Consider the following 27,768-nt stretch of genomic DNA (forward strand, 5'->3'; position numbering starts at 1 on the left):
CATAACCAACCTATATCATTTCATCTTAAACATAATCTCACCTATTCACATAATCAAGAAACTTCAATTGAATCATCATATCAACACCTAATTAATATAATCATAAGACATGTTTCAATTGAACTTCATCACCAAGTACAAGTCATCACAATTGAAGTAAAGGTTCAAGATCATAAAGTCTTACCAATTTTCCTTCAACAATCCATCATCATTGGTATTACCCTCAACCAATCCATTTCATCCATCAATAGGTGTAATAGCATCATTCATTAGTAATTAACACAATAACTAATTCAATTGCATCAACACTAATCGATTCAACATGAGCTATAACCTAGGGTTAGGGAATTTGGGTCAATTCATGATCTATTCCACATACTAGGTTAATTCATCAATAACTATCATAATTGAACAATAATACAACATAATATAGTCATAATAACCAAAAGAAACCATAAACAATACAATTTAGAAGATCAAATTCATATTAAGAAGAAACACATATGAAATCATCTTTTTGAAAACCAATTTTGAAAGAACCCTTTGGGGAAAGAAATCTCTAAAGTGAAAGGATCTCATACCTTGTTAATATTTGAATATTTATGGTGAAACATAGTCTTATTGATGCCCTGGAACCCGTAGACCTCCGTCTTCTATGGAGTTTCCTTAGGAGAGAGAAAGTAGAGAGAAGGAAGAACAATTTAGGTTTGGGAAAAATGATGTGTTAAGTGGGGTTTAGGCTTAGGGTAGTTTATATAGCTGCATAAATAATCTAATTAACCGAACCTTAACCCCTAACTAACTTAATTAAATTAACCAATTAAAACTTAACAGGAAAAGTTGTAGGCCTGACCTACGAGACCCCGACCTACGGGCCATAGGTCAGTCGACGGGCATTGTTCCCCTCCGTCCTGCACATCCGTGGTTTGGATCAGAGAGTATGCATTTGGCCCTTATGGAAATTGACTAAGTGTCCATCGACGTAGGCATTGACGCCCCATCGATTGGCCTACGCCCCGTCGATGCAAGCATAGGAAGCCATTGCTTTTGACCGCTTTCTGCCAAAATGGAAGGGTCCTTCTGAAGGACCCTTCGGGTGGTCCTTGGGGATTCCTACCCGGAAGTTTCGACCCTAAACATATTTTGATATGTGTTTGACACCTTTCTACCAAATTTCACCGAATTCTGACTCTTAAAACCTTGTAAAATAGGCTAAGGCATACTAGCACCTCAACTAGTCTCCGGACGTCATGGACGTTTCTTGACGTCTTGACTGTAAAACTTCCTAAATGACTCATAAACATTATTTTTGACCTTAAAACAATGTTATAACCATTAGACACTCATGTGAGGCTCTATATTAGGTCTTAGACTTTTCAGAGTATTACATGTATGGGATAAGGAGATTGCTACTAGAAACTCGACCTCAAGCTAAGGAAAAATTTTCATCTCAATATCCTCTCTATGCTAAGAATATATCGCACTGAATAGTCATTAGTCTTAACTAATCTTATTATTATGTGATGTGGGTATTCTCTTTTTGTCTTATCATATGGGACATAATGGGACATAGGTATTCGCCTCTTGTCTTACCCTAATGAGACATCGGTATTCACCTCTTTTCATAGGATAGCTCCTTACACCATGCGTGAGAAAATTATTCACCGTCCATGGTCTTTTTATAATAGCTTTAAGGTCCATAGTCATTCACTTCATGCTAGAGATGCCCTACTACTAATGGAAATAGTTTTGAAAGTATAATCTAAAATCCTTGATGGCATATCCGGATACCATACTAATCAAGACCTAATTTAGGAAAATAACTCGAAAAATATTGAGGGCAAATCTACTACTAATGGAAATAGTTTTGAAAGGGTGATCTATAATCATTGATAGCATATCCGAATACCATACTAATTAAGACCTAATTTAGAAAAATAGCTCGAAAAGCATTAAGGACAAATCTAGATGTCATTCATGTCATGTGACCAATCTTCATAGAACATATAAATACCTTCATCTATAAGATTACTTGAGTCATAACATTACTTTCTTAAGAGGATTTTTTTTTTGAAATATGTTCAAACTTTGATCGAAATTGATGTAACATATTGAATTTTGGAAAGGACCTTTTATATGTGCACGTGGACATCATAAGTATTGCATCATTATAAAAAGTAATATGTCCATGTGCGCACATATATACCTTTCAAATACACTAATAGTACAAGAGTAAAAGATCCTCCATAATGTTTGGTGTCTTAATAACAATTTCGGCCAAAGTTGCAGTATTTTTCAGATCCTTTTTCCTTCATAAAACATGTATAATTTCATAAAACATATTCATAGCTTGAAGTTTCTTTCATAAATTGATCTTTCATCTTTCAAAGCTTCTTTATAAATTCATTTAAATTAGGGTTCATAGATCAATGCATGGATTCACATGAAAATTGGTTGAAAACATGTAATTAAGTTCAAATCATCAAAATAATATCATAATAAAGCAATTGAATCCATAATAATAGAATCCTTTGAGGAATTGAGTGAATTAATATCTAATCAAACCTTGACAAATTGATTTGGAGAATTGAAGAAACTTTGGGGGCTCAATGAGTGAATTAAACCTATTGATGAACTCCCTACCTACCTTGATTTAGGCGCTAAGAAATAATGAAGAAATAAGACTTGAACTTGAAGAACCTAGCTTCTTCTTCTTCCTTGATCTAGAAAAAAGATTTTTGGAGAGGATGAATTTGGTCAAATTAGAGGAATTTAGGAGAATGAATTGGAATTGGTTATTTTGGTCTTAATTCACTTATATAGGCCTTGGAAATAGGGTTTCAAACGACGTAGTTTGGATACCTAACACTTTGGAAAAAACGACAATGACCCTAATTTAAAAATTGACGAGCTGACTTAGAAGAAAGGCTTCATGAACCATCAAAGCTTCATGGGTTGTATAGCCGGTCGTGAAGTTTTTCCTGTCAGACAATGCTTCACTAAAACGAGCACAAATTTTCACTCTGAGCTCAGAATTAGGCGAACTTAGTGGCGTTGGATATCTGAAACAATATATACTTTGGTTAATTTTCTTAATTTCTTGAATGCTACTTGCATCGCTGAATTGGATTGTCATGTAATTATAGTGTGCTTTGTGTTATTTGGTCATAACTAAGATGAAATTGTCTCATATGGGCAATAGACTAGGAGCCTGTTTGGCTCAGCTTAAAAGCTGGTCAAACTGACTTAAAAGTTGGTTTTTAACTTATTTAGCTGTTTGGCAATACTCATAATAACTTATTTTAAGTTAAAAAAAAACTTATTTTAAGTCAAAAGTTAAAAGCTGGGGTAGGGGTGTTTTTTTTTTAGCTTATAAGCTGTTTTAAGTTGACCACATTTTTACCTTTTTGCCCTTAATATTTTTATACAATCTCCAAATTACCCACATAACCCTAACATCTCTTTCTTCCATTTTTCCCTTTTCACGTGTAGATGATAGACAATTATTATTACTAATGAATGAAAATAAAATAAATCTTAAATCTTTCAAGTGATCTATCCAAATTATATATTATTAAAATGTAAAATAAGTTGCATATATAACATAAATAAAAATTTATATTCCTCTTATAAATAATTTGTGATAATAAAGAAATATGTGAATGATAGACAATTATTATTACCTATGAATGAAACTAAAATAAAATCTTAAATCGTTCTTTGATCTATTCAAATTATATATCTTTAAAATCTATAATAAGTTTATATTCCTCTTATAAATAATTTGTGATGAGAAAGAAATATGTGAATGATAGCAAAATATAATTATTTATGGCTGTAAAATATAAATTAATTAACTTTTATTATGTTAACAGCTTTTAAGGATATTTCAGACATTTTGATTTAAAAAGCTGTTTATCAGCACTTATTTGCTAAACACATCAATAACTTTTTTTTAAACTTCAGCACTTTTATTCAAACGCATAACTACTTATTTTAAAAATAAGTTTCAGCACTTTCAAAAGTACTTTTTTTAAAGCTGCTTTTATTAAGCCCATCCAAACGGGGCCTAGCTGGGTCCATAATGACATTATATTAAGTAGTAAGTTGTATTGAGGTGAGAAAGCTTGTTTGATGGTCCGGTCCATCTCCATGGCTAATTTCAATTTTCATTTGATGGAAATGGAAAGCGCAGGTGTCAGCGTGTCTGTTTTTCTCTTTCCACCGAACTCGTCGCAAGCCCCTTTTCTGTCTTCCACCTGTACAGTCTTTCTTCTCCCCAAATATTATACAAAAAATCAAATTCTGCTGCAAAAATCATTACTATTTCTCGTGTCTGATGAGTTTATATAATGATGGCCATTACATTGATTTACCTTTTCGTCTTCTTCCACGTTTGCTTTTTCTTTGTTTCATCATCACTTTCTGATTTTTCAATTCTTGATTACAATTTCGATTCCGATCCATTCAAAGCCGACTATTCACCCCCATCACCACCACCACCCTCTCCACCACCCCACCCTCCATCACTCACATGCCATGAATTGCAAGGTATTGGCTCACTCAACACAACATGTCAGCTCAATTACAATCTCAATTTCACACGTGATGTCTACCTTGAAGGAACAGGCAATTTGTTCATTCTTCAAGGGGTTCTACTCAGTTGCCACGTTCCTTCTTGTTCCCTTACCATTAACATAACCGGAAACCTTGAGCTTAAGGCTAATGCCAAAATTTTAGCTGGCTCGGTCTATATAGTGGCAGGAAATGCGAGTTTCATTAGTGGGTCCGTCATAAATGTAACGGGATTAGCGGGTGACCCACCCGAGCAATCAACCGGAACACCTAAGGAGTATCAGGGTGGTGGTGGAGGCCATGGGGGTAGGGGGGCCAGCTGTGTTATGGATAATAAGAAGCTCCCAGAAGACGTTTGGGGAGGAGATACTTATTCTTGGAAGTCATTGGAACAACCTTTTAGCTATGGAAGTAAAGGGCAGAGTACTAATAAGGAGGATAATTATGGAGGTAATGGGGGTGGGAAGATCTGGTTGGACGTCAAAGATATTTTCGATGCTTGCGGAACTCTTTTGGCTGATGGAGGGGATGCTGGAATCAAAGGAGGTGGTGGTTCTGGTGGCAGTATTTACATCAAGTCCAAGAAAATGTAATATAATACAAACTTCTCTTGTTCTTTGTTGAGTATACTATTTTTCATTTAACCCCTATACCTGCTGGCATTACAAAAGATTTCTACACTACTAGTGCAGTTTGACTGTAGCAAGTCACTTCTGAAGTTTTGCTGGTTACCAGCCAGTACCTGTTTATATGGGGAACTGGTTCTGTTTAGCTTTTAATTAACCATACAATGTTCAATTTTCTTTACCTATACGTCGCCTTACACTTCACAGACCAACTATGTTTGTCTGAAGATGGTATGCATGTTTACCCCATCATAAATATTGTCCCTCTGTTTTCTTTGACCATTGATTCTTGTTCTAGTGATAGAGACTTATTGCCAACCGTCGAGTTGGGAGGTTGAGTTATGTAGCGGGGAAGTTAAAACATTGTTAATCCTCTTGGAGGGGTAATCCCTATTTTAAACACAGTTTCTGGTTGAAGGTTCAATGAAACTAGTAGGAAAATAAGTCTAAACATCTCTTATTGAGTTTCAATTTAAGGGGCTCATGCTTCCTTCATTAAATTAGAACTTAAATTAGAGGTCTTCTGAAGAGGTGTGGAAGGTAAGAGGGAATACAGCTTGTTTTCCTAGGAGAGGTCGGGAAATACTTTATCCCCTTTTCCGACCTAGAAACTGAAGAAGAATTCTACTTAGAGAAAAAGAAGAAGAAACTAGAGGAGACCCTATCTTATTAAATGGAAAATGATGAGTTGAGCAAATAGAAATGCCAAATCATTGTAGATTTTATAGCAGAATTCTCTGTTGAAAGTTCCTCACATACTCTGGATTGGAGGCTTATGTCACAATTTCACTGGGACAGTCTATTCCCCTGTTATATTTATCATTTCTGGATATACTCGGACTTAGCACCAGGCCTGACAAAACCCAAATGATAATGGTGTATCTGTTTAAGTATATGAAACCAAAACTAAAGTTGATGTCATGCAAATAAATATGAAGAGATGAAAACATTTTCTGAGTTTCTAATAAGCCAAAGGAACAAATCTCTAGGAGATATATTTTTACACAAAGTAACCATTACCTGGTGGCTGGTGTGAACATATTGTTGTCTTTGTCATTAGTGACTGTGGTCAATATCTTTGTATATCTTCCCTTCATTAGATTGATGGAAGATACCCCAATGTAGAAAGTATCTATAGCCTCTTTTGCCAAAAGCCAAGGGAAGCAGCTAACTTTGTAAGGAATCTTTGGCTTCCAAACATCTTCCTTGACACAGGAAAACTAGGTAAAAGGGGTCATCAATTAGTTGCTGAGTGTGTTCTATGTGGGGAACAAACTGAGACAATCCATCTTCTTTTGCATTGCAAGTGAACAGACCAACTATGGAAGATGTTTATATGCCTAAAAGGATAAAATGGGTGAAACCTGGAAGCATAGTGGGTGTCCTAAGATGCTGGAACAAGGATGACATGGTAAAGTAAGAAGGAGTAGAGATGGAAGATTGTCCTGGCTTGTATTTGGTGGTTAATCTGGATCGAGAGAAAGAAGAGGTGTTTTGAAGGAGTACAAAACAGCTTACAGATTCTTAAGATGAATTGCTTAGGCCTATTTTTGGTGTGAGCAAAAACTACTAGCTCAAACAGAAAATATTGTTGATGTTTTTGACTTTTTGTAAGGATGCATGCTTGCTAAAGCAGTGGTTAAGTGAAACAAAGCGCTTAACCTGTTCCACAGCAACTTTCGAGGTATAAACAAAACGAACCTTAAGAGATTCTTTAATAATACTGATAAATATACTAATAAAAAACACTGATAAGCATATCTCAACAGTTAAACTTTGGATGAGGTGTTTTAAGAAACTTATCATGGATTTTTGGTCATTCTTGACCTCAGGATATTGACACAAGGGGTCTATAAATATTTAAAAACCACTTCATCCAAACTCTTTATGTGTTGGAAAAAATGCTCTAAGTATTTAACATAATATATTTTTTTGACTTTCGAGAAATTCGTCTGGAGCCAACTTTTTGGGTAATCAGCAGCTTTTGGAACTCAGAGGTGGTGGGCACGCTCTTCTACCCTTTTCCACTTTATTAGAGTTGGTAGAGTCTTAAGTTTGATTTTATGCCAGCCAAAAACAGAATATGTTTACATGTTTTGCCAAAGGAAATATTTAGTCTGACAGGTGAGAGGCATATTTAAGACTTGATTAGATAACTAGTCCCTAACAATTTAATTTATATGAGGCGGTTTGCAAGAATTCAACAAAGCAAAACTCATTATCAAGTGATTATATTAGTGCCTTTTTATTATACTTTTAGGAAATCACAATACAATGTCCACAGTGAACTTTTCTACTTTGGGTCTATCTAATACACTGATTGCCTAGATTGGATTTTAAAAAACGCTTATAAGATAAATGCTAAAAGCCATAAGTTAGGATTACCCAACTTTTAGCCTTATTTTATAGTTTTTGGGCCTAAAAATAAGCCATCCAAACTCCCTCTAAAATTCTAATGTGGATTGTCATTCTTTTATCACAAGTCTCCCTATATGCTACATTTTGGTATTGGTTAAGTTAATGCTATTGCTATCCAATGAGACATATGTCTTTGAGGTAGTATCATGTGTCCAAAGTTGACTTTCTTTCTAAGCAGGATAGGAGGTGGCAAAATAAGTGCTTCTGGAGGCAATGGATTTGCTGGAGGAGGTGGTGGAAGAGTTTCTGTTGAAGTTTTTAGCAGGCATGACGACTCAGAGTTCTTTGTTCATGGTATGACTAATAAAAAATAGAGTTTATACTTCTCTGTCATTGATTCATAAGTCCTGTTTTCTGAGAATATTGCCTTGTTTGAAAGCCATCTTTAGTTTGCGGTTTTTTTTTTTAAGTATTATAATATTGTGGGATCTTCAACTGAATATAGGGTTGTAGAGCATTAATAATATTTCGAAGCTTCAACATGTTTGTCAAAGCAATTATGCTTCAACTGAATATACAGTAGTTGAGCATTAATAATATTTTGCCAGCTTCGATTTATTTATCAAATCAATCATGCAGAGAGATGCAGAAGTCATGCATATCTCCAAGAGGACCAATTATGAATGTGAAGGAAAGACAGCATAAATTGAGGTTTTAAGTCTTTGCTAAATGGATGTAGAAGCAAATTCCTACCCATTTTGGACGGTAAGGATTTCCAACCTGTTGGAAGTCTTTGCTAAAGAGTGTAAAAGCAAATTGTCTGCCCATGATGGAGGGTAAGGATTTTCGATAGCAATCTTAGAGCCGCACTGTATCTACTCAATTGCCTACTCGAGGTATAGAGATTTTAGACCAGTCCACTGTTTAACACTTGATGCACTTAGAAAGTTAACTGCACATTTTCTTTAAAACTCCAGCCTTCCTGAATCCTTTTCCTTCTCCTGTCGCTGAACCATGTAATAGCTCTTCCCAATCTGTTTTTTACTTGTCAATAATTCAAAATTGGCTTTTTTTTTAATAGGGAAAAGACTCAAATATGCCATTGAACTTTTAGAAAAGGCTCATTTATGCCATCCGTTAAAAGTTTGGCTCATCTATGCCATTACCGTTTAAGAAAAGACTCATTCATGCCATTATTTTTTAACGGTGGTTTTGGTAAACCATTTTTAACACGTGGCCAATTATAATTCGGCCACATCGTAATTTTTTTTTATTAAAAAATCGAAATTCTGATACACGTGGATTATACCAATCCTTTTTTAGCATATGGATCAGCTGCCTTCTTCTTTCCTCCCTTCTTGCCTTGGAAACTTGCTTGTTCTTACCGACTGCCATGGTTGAGCTTCAGTGATTGACAATGTACCGAAATGAAAAAAATAAGCAATAAAATTACATTGAAAATAAATTGATTGTGGGTTAGGAAATGTGTGAAACTCATCCAATCACCCAAGAAGTGAAAGGGTCTTTGGGTTATAGGGATTTTTAAAATTTGGGTGGGTCTTTACTTGGGTGGGTTATTTTACTTCAATTTTAGAGAATTTCAACATTTTTTATATATAAAAAATAATGACGTGGCCGAATTATAATTGGCCACGTGTTAAAAATGGTTCTGCAAAATCGCTGTTAGAAAATAATGGCATGAATGAACCTTTCCTTAAACGGTAATGGCATAGATGAGCCAAACTTTTAACGAATGACATAAATGAGCCTTTTCTAAAAGTTTGATGGCATTTGAGCCTTTTCCCTTTTTTAAAATAAGCTAAATGGAATTGCTTTGAATTACTAGGTTAAGTGTGTATCATAAGCTAAAATTTAATCACTGATCATTTGTTATTATTTTTCAAATCTTAGCACGACCAAATCAGGAAATTCGCACTAATAAGCATTTACACTATGGTAGGACCTCCTTAGGGGGGTATAAGGTTTTGATTAGGTTATCCAAGCACAAATACCTTTGTTTAAAAAAACATTTTTGGTGTATGAAGTTTAATTTTGAGGATCTTCCACATATGTGAATCTCCTTCGTGCGTCAATCTTGGGGACTATGTGGGGGCCTGTGTTCTGTTCTCTTATTCTAGTTTCTCTTTCTCCCTCTGGCATAGATTAGAGCTTTTATTTCAGGGAAAATGGCCAGATCTACTACTTTAAAGCATTACCTACATTCAACTTCTGTGTGAAATATAAGGGAGAGATATTAGTGAATTGTGTATCTACATTATTACATTGAGACCCTATGCATAGACAATACAATACTCTTTTTCCAACTAGGACACTACGTTACTATCATTTCTCAAGTGGGATTCTATATACTATTCTTGTTCCTACTCCTATTCTTACCCTCCTCCTCAAGCTAGCGCATACAGGTCATATGTACCAAGCTAGTTACGAGGACCAGTGGGAGACTTGGTGAAGATATATGCAGGAAAATTGGTAAGGATTGCTTTGGACATCTGGGCGACCTCAGTTGAAAAGGAACAATTGAAAAAATATCGGAAACTTGTATAAAATATATGAGTCGTCTCAAAATCATGATATGAGTAGATTGTGAACAAAAAAGACACCAAAAAACTGGCTAGAACAGGCTCACGCCAGCGCATGGTCAGATCTCGTCGAAGGTGATGATCTCCTGGGAGACGCGTGGGAGGTTGATTCAACGGCGCCGGTAAAGTAGAAAATATGAGCATTTCAGAAAACTTGCCATCCCAAGAGGTATATCTTGCAAATATAGTTCTGCCAATCTTCCTACAGTCATAGGGAAGATCTTCAAATATATTCTTATCCTTTCCATATGTCCCAGTACTTTTGAGAAAACCATAACTTTACTCTTTTTGTTATACATCAATCAGAACCTTCACCATTTGTACATGACTAGTCACTTGAATACTCGAAATTCACCAGAGTTATTTATTTGTGCAGAGTAGTTGAGACATGTATTGTATCGTTTATAAATTCGACAAGACAACTTCATCATATCTATTCTAAAACTAATCTCGACTCCATTAGTACATAGATAATTTAATAAAAATCATGATCAAATCTTTCTTGAAACTTGTGTCAGTCTCATTAAACATTTCTGACCTCTCTCTGATGAGTCTACCTATTCTCTCTCTTCTCCATAGTTTCTGAAATTTCTACCGTGAGAGATCATCAAAGGGAAGAGTAGCCTTTGGTTTCTCTTACAGGTGGAGATGGAGAGACAAACATTCTTTGTGGTCGGCACCAAGTCCGTCAACCTGGTGGACTTGTGGAAAGGAACAGAGATTTACTAGAAGAATCAAAAAAGCCGATGAGAGGATAATATAAGGTGGTTTTGTGAGGTTGATGAAAGCAACTGATGGGAAGGGAAATCTGGGTGGAAGATGGGGAAGGAAGGTAAAATCTTTTGTCTGTATACCAAAGCTTCAAAATATTTGGAAGATATGCAGGACTAGAATCTTGGTTGGGAAATAGGGGTTAGTAATAATCCAGGAGCGGATAAATGAGTGGAATGGATGGGATATAACAGTAAAACTACTGAATTTTGTGGAGAGAGTTGGAAAACAGTGCAATGTAGAAGATAAAGTCATTCATTGAAGTAACAGAAGTGAAATAGTGTCTGGATGTTGAAGTGAAACTGGTAAAAAATAAAGAAGAAAAAGAGGAAGAGATAGAGGCGGAAATCGATTCAATTGACAAAAGGATGGAGAACTTTGCATATGTCTGGTCGTTTTCTGTTTGAGTTCCTATCCAAGCATGCGGCAGAAAAATAATTTAGGCAAGGGAGTGACGATACTGAAGGGGAGAAGACTAATCCTGAAATGGTTGTCACAGATGACAAGCATAGTCGAAGAAGTGCAAGAACCAATGGATGATTGTAGAGGGAATGCCATTGCATGTGTGGTTCAAATCTATCTTCTGAACCATTAAAGGTTGGTACATTTAAATAGAATCGAGTATGTGTGCGCAAACCATTGGTGATACACCAAGAAAATTGGGTATCGTCGTCAATGGGTGGAAATACAATGTGAAAATCAAGAAAGACGAGTCGACAACGATTGAAAAGGCTCAAGGACAGTTCCCCGCAAGGGGGTGTTCATCAGCGACAGAGTAGTGAACCATTGTGCCAGAAACTTCAGTCAAGGGGTAATAGGCGTATTGAGTCAAAGGTACACGTGAGGGAAGAGATTTCAAATTTTTAAAAAACTGAACTGCATACTAGCCAACAGCTGGTTCAAAGAATGACATAGGAACGGTTCAAGAGAATAAGTGAACTGCACAGATGACAGAAGTGCCCTAGATTGAGTCTGGATTGAAAAAAGAAGGCTCCACATAGAAGAGACCCAATAAGGAAAGTTTTAAAGATGGAGGAACAAAGAGCTCAGAGATTACAGAATCTGAGCCCAGAGCAACCAGCAAGAAGAAGAAAAATCAACTGAAATATAAAGAGTCACAACTGTAGTCTGAATTCTGATAGTAACAAGGGGGAAGAAAACAAAGCAGAAGGAAGCAAGGGAATAAAAGTGATATTATGTGACAAAGTGATAGAAACCAAGATGAAAATAAAACTTTACTGTTAAATGAAGTGCAAGAATATTAAACACTGCATTAACCAATAACTAAGTCCGTATGGAGTGGACAAATCTCCAAATATAAAAACAAATATAATACTTTTCTTCTTACAGGATGTCTGCCAGATACATATGTTTATACTAAATATAAAGGTAACTCTTGACACAAAAGTAGTTGCTGCTGTAGATAACTGCCTAATAACTAATGTAGATAACTGCTGTATATAACTATTATAAATAACTACTACTTATATATTTTATCCTCTTCAAAAACAAACTAATTAAACGAGTAGTCGTATCAGTGCACCCCTCTGAGAAGTCGCCTTGTCCTCAAGGCGAAAAGAAGATCCTAAAATGGCATGAAACGAAATTTCAGCAATGTCAGTTTCTTGAGAGTCGCCAATAGTTGTTGCACTAACCCAATCAACATCTTCCAATTGATCTCCACCTGTAAGCTCCATGAGAGACGATTTCGCAAATTTACATTCATGACCGGGTGCAAATTTCTCATGGTAACGATAACAAAGTCCTTGTGCCTTTGATTTCTCCGGTCAGTTTCCCATGTTTGCATTTGAAGAGGCTGGGAAGTGGATGGATTGGGAGAAGCATTGTTGCGTAGATTTTGAATTGAAAAGTTAATATTGTTCTGGGTGTTTATAGAAGAGTGCAATGAGTTTTGTATAGTGGATCTGTTGGTTGGGGTCCAATTAGACACTCCATTGCTGCGAAGTAGGCCGAATTTTTTTTCAAATTTGAGTGACAAACTCATGGCTCTGTAAACTGTTATGGGCTTGCGAATCCTAACTTCAGATTTGATTTCCTCTTTTAGCCCACTCAAGAACACCCCTAAAAGACAATTGGCCAATTTGTTACCCTAGATGAAAATTTTGCAAATTCTTGACGATACTCTTGTATAGAACCTTTTTGTTGAATGCTACAAAGATGCTCGTCAGAATTTTGAAACTCTACAGGACCATAATTTTCCTGCAATGCTTTGACGAGCTCTTCCCAATAAAGCAAGGTATGCTAACAATTTATCCAAGAAAACAGATCAAGAGCATCACCTTCCAGATACATCGCTGCGATGTCAACTTTGTGTTCCTCTGGAGTTTGATAGAGCAGATATATTTCTGCTTTCAAAATCCATCCCCTGAGATCTCCTCCTTCAAATCTAGGAAATTCTATCTGTGTGTGTGGCCTCTGGGAAGGATTTTTTGGCCACAGTGGGCTATTAATGTCTTCTTCCTCTTCTCGCCAAACAGATTTTCCCCCATTACGGGTCCGGTGACTAGTTTCCCCTTCTTGGGTGCAACCATTCTGGGCTTTCAATGTAGCCAACTTCTGCTGCCAACAAATCAATAATATTTAGTTTTGATAATATTACAGATAATTGTTGGACAAGAGATTCAACATTGGGAGTGTTCTCTTGAGAAGTAGAAGATCTAGTATTGACCATATTGGATCGATCTGCTCTGATACTGATACCAAACTGATAGAAACCAAGATGAAAATAAAACTTTACTGATTAAATGAAGTGCAAGAACTTTAAACATTGCATTAACCAATAACTTAATCCGTATGGAGTGGACAAATCTACAAATATAATACTTCTCTTCTTCTTACAGGATCTCTGCTAGATACATATATTTATACGAAACATAAAGATAACTCTTGACACAAAAGTAGTTACTGCTGTAGATAACTGCCTATTAACTACTGTAATAACTACTGTAGATAACTGCTAACTGCTGCCTATAACTATTATAGATAACTACTGCTTATATATTTTATCCTTTTTTAAAAAAAGAAACTAAGATAAACGAGTAATCGTATCACAAAGGCAGTAGCAAATGGTTGATAAACAACAGGGTATCTTTTCCATGTTGTGTTTGTTCAAAAGTTCGATAGAAAATCTCAGGTGGTATTTTACAAGTATGCCCTTGTTAAAACTCAGGCCTGTGGCCGATGGCTTCAGTTTGACTTTTTACCAAAAAACATGGAGCATTATCAAAGAGGACTTAATGATAGATATGAACTACTTTTAACAAACCTACAAGTTTTTTCAGAGCTTGCAATGCCTCTTCATATAGCCAAGGAAAAAAAATGCCGAGGGCTAATACAACTCAGACCAATAGTCTTGTTAGAAGCGTGTATAAAATTATGTACATACTTCTAGTTGAGAAGTTGAAAAGAGTGATGTGGAATTTGGTTTCTCCGCAGCAATCTGCATTGAAGGGAGACAACCATGTCAATTTGGTGATTCTTATTTAGCACATTGTCAACAGATGGATTTTGGAGGACTTCATAAAAAAGCAGATGGGTTTCTGAGAAAGGTGGCTATGCTGGATAAAATTCTGTGTCACTACAATAGAAATTCCATTTTAGATAATGGTGAACCGGTGGGATTTTTTCCTGCACAAAGTGGGTTTGAGGGCTGAGGCAAGACTCCTATATCACATTTTCTCTTCATCCTGGTTATGGAAGCTATCAATAGAAGATAGAGAAAGCCATCCAATATCAGTGGATTAAGGGCTTTATGTAGGGTCAAAACAGGGGAGACAATCACTGCTCCCCACCTTTTTTTCCTTATGATAGATTGATATTCCATGGTGCTGAGCGAAGTTAGATGAGATGCATTAAGTTGCTACTCATTATTTTTGAAACAAAATCTGGATTGCTCATTAATCTTTACGAATCAGTCATCCATCCAGTAAATCTATTAAAAAAATGTGTTGGGGCCGGCAGAAATATTGGGATGCAGCATTTGTACTTCCCTATCACATTTCTTGGACTGCCATTGTGAGCCGGATATATAAAATCACGTCAGTGTGGCAGGGAATAATTGAGAAATTTAAGAAGAAACTGGCTACATTGCAGTCGATACTTATTTTTGGGCAGGGTATAACTTTTGATTAATAGTGTGCTGGACAACATTTCATACTATTTTTCTCAATTCCAGGAAAGTTACTTTCTTGTCTAGATAAAATAAGAAGAAGGTTTCCTTTGGGAGGGTAATAGTTCTCTAACATAAGTTGTTTTTTTTGAGCAGGTAAAGTTATATTCCTCAGCGATGTGGGTATGCTGTCAACCATCAAAAAAATTACAACGCAAGTAATCATAATTACAGATAGCCTAAGAAAATAGCCTAAGAAGTCTACTGGCTGTTCTACCTGATCTATGCCCTCTTCTTTACACCAAAGATATAAAGTATTAATGCAGTTTTCTTTTACTTTCTGCATTGGATCAGTAATATTCTCAAAACATATATTGTTTCTTTCCTTCCAGACTGACCACCATATGCAAGAAAGGACTAGGCTCCACCATTTTTTCTGTTTTTTACTCCCACATATTTTCATCCAGCAGGTTAGAAGATCTGCCGTATGCTCAGGCATTACCCATGGTTTTTGGATGTGATTAAGAAACATATGCCACACCTGAGAAGTCACTCTACAATGGAGGAACAAATGGCTATTTGTTTCCTCCTTTTCCTTGCAAAAGAAGCACCTTGAGACAATCTCAAAACCTCTCTTTTTCAGTTTCTCCTGAGTGAGACATGCTCTTCTATAAACCTTCCATGTGAAACCCTTAATCTTGGTAGGGATATTAGCTTTCCATATTTGTTTCCAAGGTCCAGGGATGTTCCCAGGTTGTGAGATCAAATTTCTTCTGTACAATCTTCCGACTGAAAATTTTCCATCCCTATCATGTCTCCATCTGATTGTATCGGGGCTGGTATTTAAACCAGAGAAATCATTCAACCTTTGCAGTAGGCTGGCCACACTCTCAATCTCCCAGTCATTTAGAAGCCTCCTAAAGATGATATTCCGTCCTTGGTTAGTCCAGGTCTCAGCAATGGATGCTTCAGGATTGCCACAGAGAGAAATAAATCTGGAAAATCCTCCATGAGTGAGTTCTGGCCGATCCATTTGTCTTTCCAGAATAGAACTCTAGTCCCTTCACCCACTTATTGCCTATGATCCTGGACAATTTAGGCCACAAATTTCTGATAGTTCTCCAAACTAAGACCCCATAAGTGTTGTGTTAGTCATAGCGTTGGTTGTCCATTGCGCAGTCTGTCCGTATTTGGTGATGATAACATCCTCCCAAAGAGCATGATCCTCTTTACCAAACCTCCACAACCATTTTGATAAAGGACATGTTTTGCAGCCCCAAGTTCTTAACACCCAGCCCACCAGCTTTCTTACTGAGTTGTACAGTTTGCCATTTGACCAGGTGAATACCTTTTCCTTCCTTGTTACTCAACCAGAGGAACTTCCTCCTCAATTTATCCAATCTCTCCTCCTCTTTCGCAGGTAGGGGGAAAAGGGACAGAACATAAGTTGGTAGGGCATCCAGGATTGCTTTGATCAATGTAATTCTTCCTCCGAAGGAAAGATATTGTGTCTTCCAGGTGGCTAATTTTTTTTTTTTGTCTTCTCCACTACTCCATCCCATATCTCTAACTCTTTGTGGGTGTTACCCAGTGGCATCCTTAGGTATGTAGTAGGCTGATTTTCTACTTTGCAGCTCAAAATATTTGCTAGACACTGAATATTAGATACATCTTTAACTTGGAACATACTGCTCTTCCTCCAATTCACAGAAAGCCCTGACACTGCCTCAAGAACTATTAGGATTATCCTGATGTAACATACCTGCTCTTCCTTGGCCTCACAAAAGATCATAGTATCATCTGCGTAGAGAAGATGGCAAATCTTTACATCTTCTCCTGCTTGGTTGCCCACCTTGAAACCTTTTAGCCAGTTCTTTTGAGTGGTTACCCTCACCATACTATTTAGTCCTTCCATAGCTAAAATGAAAAGGAAAGGGGAAAGAGGATCACCTTGTCCCAGTCCTCTTTCTGAGGGAAAAAAACCAATAGGTTCTCCATTCATCAAAATAGAGAACCTAACAGTTTTAATACAAAAAACTACCACTTCAATCAATTTCCTCCAAAACCTATTTGTTTCGAAATATTGAGAAGAAACTTCCAATTCACATGATCATAAGCCTTCTCAATATCAAGCTTACACATGATCCCTGGGGTTTCACCTTTGATCCTTGAATCAACACATTCACTTGCTATTAGGGCTGCATCTAGAATTTGTCTTCCCTGGATGAAGTCCATTTGATGCCTGTTAACTAGCATGATAATTACCTTCTTCATTCTTTCTTCCAGGAGCTTGGCAAACACTTTGTAAATTCCTCGAATGAGACTTATTGGTCTGCAGTCTCTCAGTTCGAGAACCCCTGACTTCTTTGGAATAAGGGCCACATAGGTGGCATTGAGACTCCTCTCAAACTCACATCTCCCATGAAACTGATTGACTGCCTTCATAAAATCATTTTTCAAGACTTCCCAGAAGTTCTGGAAAAAACTCATGGGGAAGCCATCAGGGCCTGGAGCCTTGTCACTCGCACATGATTTGATGTGGTTCAGCACTTCAGCCTCCTCAAAATGGCTCTGTAACCAATTTCGTTCTTCTTCGCTAATAGTATTCAGTCCTTGCAGCTTGAAATCAGGTCTCCACTGTTCAGTTTCTGCGTATAATTTCTTATAGAAACTAATGATTCTCTTTTAATCTCTTCTGGATCTGAAATTGAGTTAATCATTTGGTAAAGGATTTTTTTGCCCAAGGAAAGGGGAGGTATAGCAATCAGGGACTACTTCACAAAAAAGTTAATTGATGGAGTGGCTGCGAGATATAGTAACTATGAGGAGGCCTTGTGGAGGAGAGTAGTGCCAGATAAAACATTGAGCAGAGGGTTGTTGACACTCTAAAATGACAGCAGTCCCACATGATGTGAGTCTGTGGAAACATATAAGCAAGCTATGGGATGAGTTTACTGACAAAGTGAAAATACAGGTAGATAATGAAGAAAATACCTTATTTTGGCTAGACAGATGGAATGGCAACAGGTTTTGAAAGAAGAGTCTCAGGTAGTGTCGGGTTTTGCTAATGATCCTAAAGTGTCAGTAAAGCAGCTCCGGGAGAATAACTCCTGGAACATTAGTTTCAGGAGACAATGACATGACTGGGAAATTTAAGAGATAACTGGAATGTATGGCCATAACTGGAATGTATGGTCAAAATTCAAGACATTCAGGTGCAACATTAAGAAAAGGATAGACCAATATGGGGGTCAGAGGCCAAGGTACCTTCACAGGCAAGGAAAGGAGTTGTATTGGTCAGCAGAGGCAATATCATGGAAGATTTCAAGATTGGCTTATGAAGCTGATGTGGAGAACCAAATCACCTACCAAGGTAGCATCGTTCAGCTGGTTGGCAGTTCAAGGACCCTACCTAACATGAAGCATTTAAGGAAGAGGAGAGCAGTTTTGTGCAGCAGGTGTTACATGTTTAAAGAATATAGTGAGTATAGACCATTTATTTATGTTCTGTACAGTAGCTAGGAATATGGCTGTCCAGCAGTATATATGTATAAGTTGGGCAATGCGAAGGAGTCTGAAGGAAGTTAGTCATTCGAAATGGCTTCAGAGTTGGAAAATCAACCAGATGCATCAGGAAGATGATACCTCAGCGTATAATTTTGGAGCAAATAGAATGGAAGAAAGCAGAGATGCTTTCAACTCCCATGCGCACACTAAAATGTAGATGCTTACTTTCATTCTCAAAAAAAATTCTAGACGCTTAATCCTTTTGCTTCGAGTAACTCTTCTGAACTTTGTTAGCTCCTTGAGCTGCTAGGAGAAGATATTCTGTACAAGTCTTGCTATATTTTTTAAATCTAATTGCATCCACTGGATATTTGATTTAATGGAATTTTATTTAACCTGATGATAAAAAAAGTTGAGAACTTTATCTTGGTTCTGCTCGAACCTAAAATGATAATTTACTTTGTACGTCACATCTGGAATTTTGTGGATCATGATATTTTTGTTTCCCTATCCAAGATGGCTGTATTTGGATATGTGGTATTGTGGGTAGGGTCTCACTGTGTCAGTGCTTTTCCTTTTTGTTGTTTGACAGGAGGGAGAAGTTTTGGCTGTCCCACAAATGCAGGTGCTGCAGGGACATTCTATGATGCTGTTCCTCGAAGACTCATTGTTAGCAATCACAACTTGTCAACAGATACTGATACGCTTCTCTTCGAGTTTCCTAATCACCCTCTCTGGACAAACATTTATATTCAAGATCATGCACGAGCTACTGTTCCTCTACTTTGGAGTCGTCTACAGGTCATTCATATCTTTTGTTCTTGTGAATAAGTGCTTCTACTTACAACATAAGGGTGTTTTGCTTCTATGTTAGAACGAATTTGGGATTTGACAGATGTCAAAGCAGTGAGTTGACTGCCCATTGACCATATCTAGACTTTTTCTTCATTGAAAACTTTTGAATGATTGGGGCATGTTGTGTTGTTGTTTTAGTAGCCAATCCCTGAGAAAGCAATGTATGTGTAAAAATCAATTGAATGAAATATTGGCTCTAAACGGAGTTCTTAAATAGATAAAACCAAATAAAGACCCCTGAAAAGTGGGTTCATTTCTTCCAGGCACAGTTTTTCAACCCCATTGGGAAGAATGGGTATGAATACCTAGAAGTCGTATAAACACTAGTGTCACAACTTCCTATCCTTTTTGCGTCCTTTATCACTTCCCTTTGTCTTCTCTTTTTCTTGGATGATCGTGGTTTCTTTTGTCTTTCTTACTGCTATTTCCTTTTTATGCCTTTCTGGTTTATTTGGTACACATTATGGTCCAGGAAGGGAAGCCTAAGTTCGTAATTTGAAAATTGAATATGATATCTTAGTTTCTAGTTGGTCTACCACTATGCATTTTGATTTGAGTGTTAATCTTGGTGGTATATGAAGTTGATATGCTACTTATCATTTAGGTTCGAGGACAACTTAGTTTATCACATGGTGCCATTTTGTCCTTTGGGCTTGTACATTATGCCTTGTCAGAATTTGAATTGCTGGCTGAAGAGCTCTTGATGAGTGACTCAGTAATTAAGGCAAGTATGTTCTCTAGTGTTTTACCCTCGTCTTTTTGTTCTAGCAAAAAAAAGAGGCACACCCCAAATTTTCTTTTTAATTGTTCTCTCTTTTCAATTTATTTCTAGAACATATTTGTTGCTGTTACATTTAATAGATTACAAATTTCTAGATCTATGGGTCGTTGCGAATGTCTGTGAAAATCCAGTTGATGTTGAACTCAAAGATGCTTATAGATGGTGATGGTGATGCAATTGTTGCAACATCTTTACTTGAAGTGAGCAATTTAGTGGTGCTAAAGGTAACTCATTCCTTTACCCTATTCGTATCATTTTGGTTTTATTTTCTTTGTTCGTTACCCATCAAACATATTGTCTTTAGGGATCCTCTGTGATACAATCAAACGCAAATTTGGGAGTTCATGGACAAGGTTCACTGAACTTAACTGGACCTGGAGATATTATTGAAGCACAACATTTGGTTTTGTCCTTGTTCTACAGCATCAATGTAAGGCTCTTTGTCTACTTAATGCTTATACCTTTTAAAAATCAATTCATTTAGATCTTGCTAGTCGATTTGCTCTGAAACCAGCTGAATATCAGGATATTCCGCAACTTAATTGTTGGGTGTTCTATACCAATTGAATTGTTCTAATATAAAACTCATTGAACTGTATTTACCATTTTATCGGTTAGTGAAACTATTTGTACCGTACTAGGTAAGAAAAGAAACATCTATAATGTTCTTTGTGCGGCTTGAAGCAGGGATTGAAGCTATTCTACATCTTGAGTTGTCTTTTCATAAATGTTTCGGTTTCAATGATGATACAAGCAACTCCACTTATACGGGATTTGCAAGCTTAGGTAGTCTCCTAATAAAAGAAGAGGGCCACAAAAGATTACTGTCAGTGTAAAAAGAGTACAAGTTACAACTATGATCAATGATTATAAAGAGTATTCATAGAGCCTACTCGAACTAATTTAGAATTGCTGAATAATTGATGTCACGACCCAAATTACTCCCTAGCCGTGATGGCACCGGACTATTTCAAGACAGGCGAACCTAGTAATAATAACCAAAACCAATAAAAGCATTGACAAGTCTTAACATAATGAAATACCATAAAAGAGAATGAATCTGATACAAGTGCTGAAACTTTAAATCCCAAAGCATAATACTTAATATCTCCAAGACCAGATGTCGCATTGTCGCTAGAAAAACTAGAAGAAAGTACAAGAGTCAACTAATACAATGTTCCAATAAGTAAGAAATAACAATAAGATAAGGGACGTGGCTACTGCAAAAGAAGACAGGTGGCTCACCACAAAGCTAGAACTCACGAGCTGTGCTGAAACTGGGATTCAAAAATGAACAGAAGTGCAACAAGTGTAGTATGAGTACGAATGTCAACGTGTACCCAGTAAGTCTCATTGACCGTTCCCAAAAGGGTAGCGGCGATAGTTACTTTGAAAAAAAATATCAAAACTTACCATTACCTGTGCAATACATAACAAATATAAAGGAAAAAGAGCAAGAGGAGAAATAGAAGCATGTACTTGACAATTATTAACAATTAAGAAATTGCTACAGTTCAAGTCAGCCGGGTAGGCAGATTCAACACAATTAATGAATTAAAGCAAGTAAATAATCAAGAAAAGGAGTAAAGGTAGTATCGTTATCACATATTTTCTCTTCTCAACTTCATTTGCCAACTCATTTTACAACCCAGTCTGCACACAGCAAGGGAGGTACCAAGTCACTGGCTCATGAGGGGTGGATTCATATCTACACACTCACATGATCATTTATATGATCTTACGGACTCTATGGTCCGTTTTTTCTTTTTGATAAAGTAAGAGAAGGTATAAATGACATCAAGAAGATGCAGGTTAGATAGTTACAGAAGTTGTGAAATTGTAAGCTCATTTACAAGTGTCCTATGCAGGGAGTAAAGAGCTTACGAAGTCCAAAAGATTGACATTAGAGTCTTAGACTCGTAGGGGGCTAACCCATCTCAACCATATAAATTTAAACGACAATTGGTCTTAAGTTGGGGGATTGAAGTTGATATTCCATCAACGACACTTTTTGTTTAAATCTCCTTCCACACACACTAGAAAATACAAGTAGGGATCATTTTCCAAACTTGTCTGATGAATTTATCAACATTCCAAGAGTCCTTAAACCAGTAGAGGCATGACCCAACTCAAACCAAAAATAGCAAAATAAACAAATTCCAAAATTCAGCAGTCACTGGGCAATGAAGAAGTAGATGTCTGTTAGTCTCATAAGCTTTTTTTTTTTTTTTTTGAGCAAGGTAAAGTTATAGTCCTCAGCAATGTGGGTATGCTGTCAACCATCAAAAAAATTAGAGTGCAAGTAATCGTAATTACAGATAGCCTAAGAAGTCTACTAGCTGTTCTACCTCATCTATACCCTCTTCTGTACACCAAAGATATAAAGTATTAATGCAGTTTTCTTTTACTTTCTGCATCTATTGACTGTTGTCATGCCCCTTTTCCTGCAGTTTTCCTGGGTGAGACTGGCCTCATGAAGGTCTATCCAGATAAAACATAGGACCTTGGGAGGGGCTTATGTCCTCCAAATGACAGACTCTATGGTCCTCACACGTTACCTTCTCAATCTGGCTCAATAGTCCCACATCTCTATATCAACTCATACTATACAGTCCACACAATATTAAACACCAATCTCACACAATCCCAACAACATCTGAACATCAGATTCACAGGGTGCACAATGTTCATGTCAGAGCTCCACAACAATAACATATCAGAAATAAGGAGCACATAAATAGATAATATTACAAAGGTATATCAATGCTCAAAAAGAGAATTTCAATAGATTCTGAGATAGCACATGATTTTTTGGCATATAATAAGTCTAAATTCATCAGAAGACATAAATATTATGCTTAGTTCATCAAAATACAGATGAAGGATGTGAGGCTGAAATTTAACATTTCATGTACATTCCATTTTACACCCAATAGTCGTATATCAGCTCGTCACAACATGTGTATGCTATTCCCCGCAGAAGTCTCAATTAGCACGTAAGTTGGGGAAAAATCCCTATCAAAGTCTTAACTTACCACAAGAGAGCCTTCAACCTTTTTTGACTGCGTCCAAACGACTCAACACTAGCCAAAAAATAATTACAAACTTTTAAACAAAGCTAAAGGATCGATAACCATAAGTTAATATGCGCTCTAGGTCAAAGTCAACCCAATAGTCGAACCTGAGCCCCAAGTATTTCTGATCCTACTATCTATATTCCTACTCTTATATATAATTGTTGATATATGAGTAGGAATATAGATAGTAGAATCAGAAATACCTGTTAAGGCTAAAAGTCTAAAACATGAGGTATTTTCAATGATGGGGTTGGATGGGGACACAGACTCTACCTTTGTGGGGGAGTGTGTATTCAAGTTCTATCAAACAACCAATTTGTACTCTGTTTTTGACTTGATCTTCTAGTTTCACACGCTGTTGCTTATGAAACTTGAAATCCTAATACAGCATAAGTAATGATCTGTGAACGTGCTAATGACAGTTATTCTCTGTTTATGAGTGAAGGTTGGTCCTGGGTCTATTTTGCGTGGTCCCCTTGAAAATGCAGGTGTTAATCACACGTAAGGCAGAACTATGTACAACTAGTTTTTTTTTTTTTTGCTGGACTCATCATTGTTTTCAGCAAGATATTATTCGCAATTGCAGGAAAACAAGACTTTTTTGTGGACATGCGAATTGCCCAACTGAATTGACATACCCCCCTGAGGACTGCAACGTGAATAGCTCACTATCTTTTACTCTACAGGTATTTGTGCTAAGCAAATTCATCACTCAAGCATGATATCTTTCATGCTTATGCCTATATCTGTTTAAGTAGCTTTTGGCATCGACTGCTGTTCTAATTCCATATGATTTGGACAAAGTTGATCTGTTTTATTCGTGTAGGTCTGTCGTGTTGAAGATGTTTTGGTTGAGGGCTTCTTAGAAGGGTCTGTTGTTCATTTCCATTTGGTTAGAACAGTTGTTGTAAAATCTACTGGATCAATAAGTGCCTCTGGGCTAGGTATGCCTTTTCTCATTTTCCTTTCCTTGTTTGTTATCTTTTCCGTACTTGTAAGCTTTCATGTTTCTGTTGAACAAGAAAATCTTTTTTTATGTACATGGCGTAAAAGAACACAATTTTCTATCAATTACCTTTACACTCTTGTAGTCCAGATTCAGAGCTAAATGATGTTTTCTGATATGAAGGTTGCACCGGAGGGTTGGGCAGTGGTGTGCTCTTGCCTAATGGCCTAAGCAGTGGTGCCGGACATGGTGGAAAGGGTGGTGATGCATTTTACAATGGAAGCTATATAAGTGGTGGTATTTCATATGGTGACACAGGTTTGCCTTGTGAACTTGGTAGCGGAAGTGGAAACCATAGTTTGCCTAGTTCAACTGCTGGTGGTGGCATAATTGGTTAGTGTTATAGAATTTTTTTTCATTTATCTCTTTGTTTGTTGACTTAAGTTGTCCTCTGGTTTTTATGGCTATACCACCCAAACCAACCTGCAGAAAATAATCTCAATATAACTGCCTGAAGTAATTGAATGCTGTTTGAGTTATATCTGGTAGGTTTTTCCAAAGTCACACGCATAGAACACATTTTTTTATCCACAGTGGCATATTACATTTTTTACCATCCTGGATCTTCTTGGGCTTTAGCTGTTTAATGTTATATTGAAATTTGCTATCTGAGATTTACGGCTGAGAAAGCCTATTCCATTGAGCTGATGAGCTCCTTGAGAAGAGATGCTTGTTGCAGTTTACATAACAGGGCAAACTTACACGTAACAAATCTTGCAGTTGGGGAATGCCATACTACAGCAACAACATACCCAGTGTTATCCCACAAGGTGCGGTTTTGGGGGGTAGAGTGTGCGCAGACCTTACTCCTACCTCGTACAAATAAAGAGATTGTCTCCGATAGACCCTCAACTTAAATAAACCCTGCCAAACAGTTTGAAAAGGTGATGCAGATTCTCGCCCGGAATAACTTTGCAGTCCTCTCACTGAGTATTTTGTTGTAATAACTCTCTTCAATCTTTCTGTCAACACCTTGGATAGAAGCTTGTAGACACTACTTATGAGACTGATAGGTCTGAAATCTCTCAGTTCCTTAGCTCCATTCTTTGGAATCAAAGCAATGTATGTGGCATTGGAACTTTTCTCAAAGACACCTTGAGAGTGGAAGTTCTTAAAGGTTTCCATAATATCGCTTTTTACTACATCCCAGCATTTGATGTAAAACCCCATAGTGAAGCCATCTGGGCAAGGAGCTTTGTCCATAGCCCACATCTTCAAACATGAAAAAACCTCTTCTTCCTCAAACTCCCTTGTAGAGCTTCTCTTTCCTCTTCCGTGATCATCGGACAATTGATCAAGCTAACTGACGGTCTCCAACTTGTCTTCTGAATATAACTCCTGATAGAAACCAACAATCTCCTCTTTGATTCTCACCGGATCCATCACACGTTCATCTTCAACCATCAGTTGGTCAGTATTATTGCTTCTTTTATGCGCACTGGCCACCTTGTGGAAAAAATTGGTGTTTCTGTCTTCCTCCTGTAGCCAAAGTGCCCTTGATCTTTGTCTCTATGCTCTCTTTATTTTTTAAGTGCTTTTCATGATCCGTTAGAAGAGTTGCCTTCAAAGCTGCCTCTGACTCTGTTAAAATCCTATTCTCCATTACAGTATCTAGAATGGCTAACTCGTTTAATATTTGGACTTTCTGCATTCTTAGATATCCAAGGCTCGTGTTGCTCCACTCTTTCAGTTTGCCTTTTAAAGCCTTCAATTTACATCCCAGGATGTAATCGGGCCTCCCATCGAAGACAAAGGACTCCCACCATCAGAGCCTTCCCACTAAACACTCAGTATTCAACCACCATTTATCGAACTTGAAATAGGATTTGTTGTGATCCCAGACTCTCCATTGAAATAGGATGAGTTGGCAAGAGAGTGTAGTCACACGCCTGCAAAGACAAGTGAACATGATATTTGAAATTTCAACTTTTACTTTTAAGTTATTAAAATTATTTTTTTAAAAAAATAAATTTAAAAAGGAAAAAAACCTCCATCTTCTTCCCCACACTACCTCCATCTTCTTCCTCACACTACCTTTTTTCCAGTCACCCCAATCCCAACCTATTTTTCTTTCTTATCCACACTATTGTTATTTATCTACATTTTTCTTTCAACTTCTTTCTTGTTTTTCTTTTTTTTTTTACCCTAAATAAAAAATGAAATTGGGAAAAATATTACGAACACAATAAGCAAAGAAAAATCAGAAATTAGTGGAGTTGTTGATATCTCTAATGAGTAACTTGACCTCTTTTGCTGTCAAAATTATTCTTGTATTTGTAAGCAATTTGGGGTGTCAAATAGTAGTTAGTATTGGATTATGAAAAGTTTTGTTAGATCTGGTTGTTAGGCGGCTTGGTTGTTGTTATTGTGGTTGTTAGATGACTTAGGTTGTTACTTTGATCTCGCCGGTAAAAATGGCGATGACGCCGGCAAAAATGGAGACGATGCAATGGCTCTATCATTTCTCCGGCATCGACGAGATCCTCTACCTTGTTTCGACCAGTTTGTATTGCTATCCATGCCGAAAAATCAAAAATATTATATTGGGTTTTACAATTGGATTCTAATGGGTTTTACGACGCCGGCTTGGTGGTGAAATAGTTAAAATAGGAGGATTAGAAATGTCAATAATAAATTAAAATGGCACTAGCGTGGAGTGAATTAGTTTCATGACTTCATCAGATTGCTGGATTGTGAAAAAATCGAAGAAGAAAAAAATTGGGATATGGAGATGGTGGAGCTTTGACAGTGATGGTGGGTTAGGGAAGGTGGAGGAAAGGTGTACAAAATTAATTATTTTATTTTATTTGATAAAATAGATTTTTTTTAAATTTGTCTTTTATTTAATATTTTTACTAATAATTAAAAAATTATTATGAAGAAAATTATGACTTGGCATTAATATATATGACATGGATATGACATGTATATAACAGTGTTGTGGACGGCGAGAGGCGACAAAAGGCGACAAGGGCCTGCCTCGCCACGCGGCGAGGCGAGCGGCGAGGCGCTTGCCTTTTTGAATAAAGGCGCCAATTAATACCAAAAATTAAAAATATTTAATTGCATATTTTATCCAAAGTCTTAATAGCAATAACACATATTAGCAAATATTCAATTCAAAAACCAATAGTAGATACTAAAATGTCTAAAACTTTAAAGACCAAACAATTCAATTAATTCGCTGTTTAGAAATATTGGAATAAATAATTAGGAAAAGAATTTTTAAAAAAAAATTAACACTTGTTACACTTACACAAAGCAGTAAGCACTGCCTGACTGCTGCTTACCAAAATTAAAAAAAAAAAATGAAGAAGAAGAACAGAAAAAATAAGAACAGAAGAAGAAGAAGAACAGAAAAAATAAGAACAGAAGAAGAAGAGAGAAATCAGAAATGAGAAAACATTACCTGAAAACCTGAAAACAGAGAGTGAGAGTCGCGAGGGTCGTCGGCGAGGGAGAAGAGACGCCACAGCGAGGGAG

General features: G+C 36.8%; 1 protein-coding gene across 2 annotated transcripts in view; it reads left to right on the plus strand.

Annotated features, from left to right (window-relative positions):
- Nucleotides 1-4,136: 4,136 nt before the first annotated feature.
- LOC107020767 overlaps nt 4,137-27,768 on the plus strand; it is a 31,643-nt gene continuing 8,011 nt past the window's right edge. For both annotated transcript variants that reach the window (XM_027917130.1, XM_015221259.2), the window contains exons 1-10: nt 4,137-5,164; nt 7,798-7,913; nt 19,159-19,367; nt 20,026-20,145; nt 20,298-20,426; nt 20,507-20,632; nt 23,725-23,780; nt 23,866-23,965; nt 24,106-24,223; nt 24,409-24,618. In XM_027917130.1, the coding sequence (XP_027772931.1) occupies nt 4,353-5,164; nt 7,798-7,913; nt 19,159-19,367; nt 20,026-20,145; nt 20,298-20,426; nt 20,507-20,632; nt 23,725-23,780; nt 23,866-23,965; nt 24,106-24,223; nt 24,409-24,618 (1,996 nt within the window). In that variant the 5' untranslated portion in view covers nt 4,137-4,352. The remainder of the gene's footprint in view (nt 5,165-7,797; nt 7,914-19,158; nt 19,368-20,025; nt 20,146-20,297; nt 20,427-20,506; nt 20,633-23,724; nt 23,781-23,865; nt 23,966-24,105; nt 24,224-24,408; nt 24,619-27,768) is intronic.

The sequence above is a fragment of the Solanum pennellii genome, chromosome 5, assembly GCF_001406875.1.
Source record: "Solanum pennellii chromosome 5, SPENNV200".
Taxonomy (NCBI): domain Eukaryota; kingdom Viridiplantae; phylum Streptophyta; class Magnoliopsida; order Solanales; family Solanaceae; genus Solanum; species Solanum pennellii.